The following is a 5,985-nucleotide window of genomic DNA, read 5'->3' as shown; positions in this document are numbered from 1 at the left end:
AATTCTTTAGGAACTCATCTGAGGGCACTAGGCTTATCTGTCAAGGGAGGGTGTGTGCAGGATGGAGAGTATAGACTGCGGGTTACACATACACTGGCCAGGGCTGGACTCCTTGTCCCACAGGGGGATGAGGCCAGGGGACCCTGACAGCTTGGCAGTAGCTTGGATGTGACTATGTAAACCAAGGCTTTGTCCTGGGGGCTTGGAGGGTCAGAGCTAGGTCCAGGGCTGCTAGGGCTTCGGCTGAGGGGAGCCAGGGTATGTGTTTAAGGAATCCGGAGGGAGTGACCCCGGCTGAGTGCTGGGAAGGCAGCACGTCTTCAGCTTTCAGTGTGGAGCTGGCTGGGAGAGGGGTCCCCCTCTTTGACACACTGATGGGGCTTTCAGGGGTCTGAACCTCAGGACAGAGTGGGAAGTGGTCAGGACACCCAGAGCCCGTCCAGCCAAAGACTGACTGGGGCCAGGAGACTGTAGAAACCGGCTGGTGGGGACTGGGGGAATACAGACGGGGAGTCCCTGGAAGGTTCTGTCTATGGCTTTGCCAAGTGGTGTACACCGCCCACCTGCAAGGAAACTTTCCACTAAGCTGGATGTTTAGTTAAAAACCACCCAGCCAGAGGTCTTGGGACTCCAGTCTGGATGTGGCCCGCAGGTGGCCTTGTGTGCAGTCAGGAACCTGCCCCCCAAGCCCTGGGAGAGGAGCAGGGCACTGTCTGGACCCCAGGATTCCTAGGCTTGCTTGGGACATCTCCACACACACTTCTGTCCTCCAGCTCTCCACGGGGACGCCCCCCACCATCCTGGTGCCCCCCCACGGAGCCCCCCACTCCCTGTGGCCCCGTCCCCTCCCAGGAAGGAAAGCAGGAAGGCTCTCTCTACCCCGTATTTACACTGACGCGATTTGACTCCGTGCTGGAAGCGACATTGCTCGTCCGCGTCGTAGGCCTGGCCGGGGGCCACCGTGGGGTACACAAAGTCCTGTCTCGGAGGCCGGTTGTTCAGACACAGCCCCAGCCCCGAGCTGCACAGAGAGAGAAAAAAAATCAGCTGTCAGGCCAGGGGGCTGCCAGCCAAAAGCTGCAGGGACCCTGGCTACGGGGAACAGAGCCAATTTCCATCGGTCCCCCAGGCCCGTGCCCTGGCCTCACTCCAGAAAGCTGGTGATATAGTCGCGACTGCAGCTCGACCACACGAACGGGTTGGTCTTCATGGTGATGTGGGCGGCCATCAGTTTCGCGGGGTCCTGACCGCGGGCCCCGCAGGTGTTCCCCACGCCGTCGTGGTTCATGCCGAACCTGGGGACCGCGCAGTCAGCTCTGCCAGGGGCACTGTGGGAAGCCCCGCCCAGCCCCGCCCCCCGGCCCGTGGCCCGGCCTCACGTGTGCCCGATCTCGTGGGCAATGGTGAAGGCTGTGGCCAGGCCGATGTCCTCATTGATGCTGCAGCTTCGTTCCCGCTCACACATGCCACCCACGGGGGCCAGGCCTGGGGAGCAGTGTGTGTGGAGGGGGCTGGGACGAGGGTCCCTCCCAGCCGATCGGGCCACACCCCCGGGCAGGGCCACCCTCGGACCAGGGAATACCATACCTAGGGTGCCACAGGGCTTGTTCTTATAGATGCAGATGTCATAGCTGTGGGAAGGGGGAAAGGTGAGGATACAACAGGCTCCTCCCTGGGTGGCACTACAGCTCCCACCCGAAGCCTCATCCCTGGTCTTAGGGATGCACAGCCCTGCGTGACCGACTGGGACCAAGGCATGAGGGCCCGACACCCCTCTCCCACAGTCCCAGGTGTCTGGCCATCTCTCTCCATTGCTGGCTCCCCCAGGGATGGCACAAACTTCCGGCCTCTCCTCTCTCCCTGCAGAGAGGAGGGAGCCCCTGCGCGGGCCTGCCAGACCTTTGGTCCACCCGGCCCCTTCACCCAGGTCCCCGAGCTCTCACCGCGTGATGAGCACCGCTGTGTCGTGGTTGGCCATGCCGTTCTCCGGAATGGCGTTCCCGTGTCCACTGTGACTCACGATGGATTTTTGCCACTTACAGAAGCTGTCCAGGGACTTGCCGGCGTGGTGCGTGACCTCCAGGGTGGGCTGAGGACAGAGGAGTGAGCTGCAGGGCGCCTGCCATCCGCAGGCGGCGGCAAGGGGGCGTCCCCTCCCCGCTCTGCACCTGGTCCTCCGTGAGCAGGATGAGACGCGTCACGAGGATGTTGACGATGTTTCCCAGACTTGAGTCCTGGAAAAGTTTGGCAACCTGACCTCCAAGAAACAAGAGAGACGGAGTCTTAAGAGGGGCCCAGAACAGAAAAATGCAAAGGCAACAGCAGCGCTTGCTTTTTTTTTTTTTTTTTTTTTTTAGGTATCCAAGCTATGGTGGAATCCTTTTTGATCAGTTCCCAGACCTAGCCCTTTTTTTTTTTTTTTTTTAAAGGTATCTTCTTTCTTTCTTTTAAAAATGTATTTGGTTGTTATAGGGTCTTATAATGCAGCTCGGACTCCTGATGATCCTCCTGTTTTCAGCCTCCCCAGTGCTGGGATTACAGGCATGCGGGAGTGGGACTGGCATGACATGTTGTGCCTGGGATTGAACGGTGGTTCCTGTGCTTGCCTAAGCAGGTGCTGTAAACCGCTATCTCGCTGGCCTGACAGCGCTTGCTAATTAAGCACCTGCTATATTCTGCATCTTAGGCATACATCACCTCACAAGTAGGCACTCTTTTTTTTTTCTTCTTTATTTTTTTGCAGGACTGGGGATTGAACTCAGGACCCTGTGTTTGCCAGGCAAGGGCTTATTCTACTGAGCTATCTTCCCAGCCCGTTATTCCATTTCATTTCATTTCATTTCATTTCATTTCATTCCATTCCTTTCCTTTCTTTTTCTTTTTTTTTTTTTTTTTTTTCTTTTTTGGTCCTTTTGAGACAGGGTCTCACTATGCAGTTCAGGCTGGCCTTGAGCTCATTTTGTAGCCCAGGCTGGTCTTGAATTTGCAATAAGCTGGCCTCAGCCTTCAGAGTGCTGGGTAACAGGTGTGCACCACCACACCCAGCTGGCACTATTTAATTAACTGACTATCTTTTATGGCACTGGGGACTGAATCCAGGGGCTCTGAACTGAGCTACATCCCAAATTTTTTATATTTTGAGCTAGGGTTTCATTAGGACACTAAATTGCTCAGTCTGGGTTAGATTGTGACTCAGTCTCCTGAGTGCTGGGATTACAGGTGTGCCTCACCACACCCAGCCTCCTATTTTAATTTTACAGATGAAAAAATCGGTATGTAGAGACACAGCTGGTGGGGCCGCAGGTCAGATTCCAAGCGGGGCTCCTGACCAGTGTGTTTCTCCCTGATTCTTCCAGCCCCACCTCAGGCCCTTCAGTCTTAAACATCCTCGCCCACAGAGACACTGTCTTCAGTGTGAGTGTCCACGGGGAGGTGGAACTGTGTGAGCAGGTGACTCTGGAGTCAGTGGTCAGGGAAGGCAGGAGGTGGCCCAGAGGATAAATGGGCGTGTATGATGGGGACCAGGTCATGCAGGGACCCTGGAGCCTGGGCTGGCAGTGTCCCGTCCCCGGAATGCTGGCAGGTTTTAGGAAACTCTGATAGCCCAGGAAGGGAGGCAGGACTGGCAGCGCAGTGGTGTGACACTTGATGTCAGGTCACGGCTTGGGCCACTGAGCTATGCTATGTGCCAATATTCCGTCTGGCTTTCCTCCCATGAGCCCTATCCTCTGCTCATTAATGTATTTTGTTTTTTCTTTTCTTTTCTTTTTTTTTTTTTTTTTTTTTTTTTGTGGCTGGCTCAGCCTGCCCTGTGGGTAAGGCTGGTGTGGCATGTGGTGCTGGGGATCAAAACATGGTCCCTGTGCACCTAAGCTTGCCTAAGCAGGTGCTTTAGATGGCTGAGCTATCTCGCTGGCCCATATTTTGTTTTTTCTTATATTGGGGATTAAACCAGGACCTTGATGTTGGGCTATGTCCCCAGTCACTTTTATTTTTAGACAGAGTCTTTACTTGCTAAGTGGCCCCAGCGAGGCTTGAACTTGAGATCCTTCTGCCTCCACCTCTTAAGAGTGCTGGAAGGACAGAAGTGAACCACCATACCTGGCACACGTAACACGCATGCGGTACTTTCAGGTACCAGGAGTGAGCATGCTGCCAATGAACCGGATGTACCTTAGCCTCATGCACTGGACACCACTGTCATCTCCATTGTATAGGTGGGCAAACTGAGGCAGAAGGGTGATGCTCTGCTCAGGGCTCCAACAGTAAAAGGGGGGCAGAGCTGGGGTTGAAGCCCTGCTCACTCCAGGACACACGTAACCCCCTTTTTGCTCTGGCCCGACTTGAGGACTAGGGCTATGACAGTGACACCCTTTCCCATGACTTCTACAGGGCCCTCAGGGCTCCATGCACAGGAAGGGGGAGGCACTTACAATGTTCATGATGGCCAGCACGTACTGCTCCACGTCTCGGCGCCCGTGGTAGGCCACCATCATCTTGTCTGCCACCACCAGGGTCTCCACGTAGCGCTCCCGGCTGACTGAGCGCTTCAGGCCCAGCTGCCCACGCTCTGTCTCGTTCCCTGGAGGCCTGGCAGGCGGGGCCTTCAGGGTGCGCAGCCACCACGGCCGGCCTTTCCACGGCTTCTCATCTGAGGGATGCAGGACAGCAGTTAAGACCGCCACCCCTCTCCTTGTCACACCCCTCGACGACCCGGCTGTCTTGCTATCCAACAGTTTGGACTGGCCACTTCTCCCTATTTTTCAGATTGTTTTCTTTGCAGTACTAAATCAAATCCAGGACCTTCTCACTGAGCCCATTTTATTTGGAGAGTCTCACTAAGTTGCTACATTGCCCAGGCTGCCTCAAACTTGCGATCTTCCTGCCTCAGCCTGCTAGAACACTGGGATGACAGCATGCTTAGCTGTGGCCTGGTCATCGCGTCCAATTCCTCGACGTCTATCTGCTGGTCCAGGGGGTGAGAAACCACCTTTGCTGATATATGCAGCAATACTACGTCCGCTTCTACAGTGCCTCACAACTCACATGCTTAGGTAAGTATGTGTCTCACTGCCCAACGTGGGCTGCGTGAAAACCTGCCTGGTATCTCCCCCAGCTGCCTGTCCACCTGCTCATCAGCCAGGCTACACGGAGTCTGTGTAGCTTCCAACGAGTCCGCCTACACCCCTCCTGCATCTGAACTGCGGGCTGACGGGCCGCTCAGTGTCCCTCTGCAGAGGCTGATTGTATAAACCTGAACAAGGCCACTGCCCTAACGTACGGGGGTTGAGCCCCCCATCTCACTATCTGGACCATGAGATCATATGGCAGCTGGTTTACAAACAGGCAATTGTGCAGTAAATTCCCCATCCTGTCACCTGGCTGCAGAAGAACCCAACTGCCCAGCAGCACCACAGCCAAACTGTGACAACTATTTTCTTTCTTTTTCTTTTTTTGTTTTGAGACAGGGTCTAGCTATGCAGTTCACTTTGTGGCCCAGGTTGGCCTTGAACTAGCAGGGATCCTGGGCCTCAGCCTGCCAAGAGCTGGGATGACAGACATGCGCCATGACACCTGCTTGCATGGTCCAACTATTTCAGCGTCTGTGACTCTTTCCCCCAAACATCACCCAGTTTTCTTTCTTTTTTTTTTTTTTTAAATGTGTGTGTGTGTGTGTGTGTGTGTGGCCAGCTCAGCCCACCAGGGGGCCGGGCTGGCTGGGGGATTGAACCGCCGGCCGTATGCTTTGTTGCAGCTTGTTCTTTTTTTTTTTTAAAGTTTATTTTATTTATTTAGTGTGTGTGTGTGTGTGTGTGTGGCCAGCTCAGCCCACCAGGGGGCGGGGCTGGCTGGCATGTGGTGCTGGGGGATTGAACCATGGTCCCTGTGGTTTGCTAAGCTTGTTCCAAGTAGGCGCTTTAGACCACTGAGCCATCCCGCCAGCTCCAAATTTCTAATATGGTAAATAGAAACATTTGTCTAGGA

General features: G+C 54.9%; 1 protein-coding gene across 8 annotated transcripts in view; it reads right to left on the bottom strand.

Moving 5' to 3' along the window:
* Adamts10 (ADAM metallopeptidase with thrombospondin type 1 motif 10) overlaps window positions 1-5,985 on the bottom strand; it is a 20,235-nt gene that overhangs the window by 8,756 nt on the left and 5,494 nt on the right. For all 8 annotated transcript variants that reach the window (XR_002818879.1, XM_023705082.1, XM_023705083.1 and 5 more), the window contains 7 exons: window positions 4,434-4,651; window positions 2,169-2,252; window positions 1,944-2,089; window positions 1,588-1,631; window positions 1,380-1,485; window positions 1,149-1,295; window positions 880-1,021 (listed from right to left, as the gene is read on the bottom strand). Coding sequence is in view for 7 of the 8 variants with exons in the window: in XM_023705082.1 (XP_023560850.1) it covers window positions 880-1,021; window positions 1,149-1,295; window positions 1,380-1,485; window positions 1,588-1,631; window positions 1,944-2,089; window positions 2,169-2,252; window positions 4,434-4,651 (887 nt within the window). In the remaining variant the exon portion in view is untranslated. The remainder of the gene's footprint in view (window positions 1-879; window positions 1,022-1,148; window positions 1,296-1,379; window positions 1,486-1,587; window positions 1,632-1,943; window positions 2,090-2,168; window positions 2,253-4,433; window positions 4,652-5,985) is intronic.

The sequence above is a fragment of the Octodon degus genome, unplaced genomic scaffold (genome assembly GCF_000260255.1).
Source record: "Octodon degus isolate 3935 unplaced genomic scaffold, OctDeg1.0 scaffold00214, whole genome shotgun sequence".
Lineage (NCBI taxonomy): Eukaryota > Metazoa > Chordata > Mammalia > Rodentia > Octodontidae > Octodon > Octodon degus.
The sequence above is the reverse complement of the archived record's forward strand: the minus strand, read 5'-3'. Positions and strand labels throughout refer to the sequence as shown.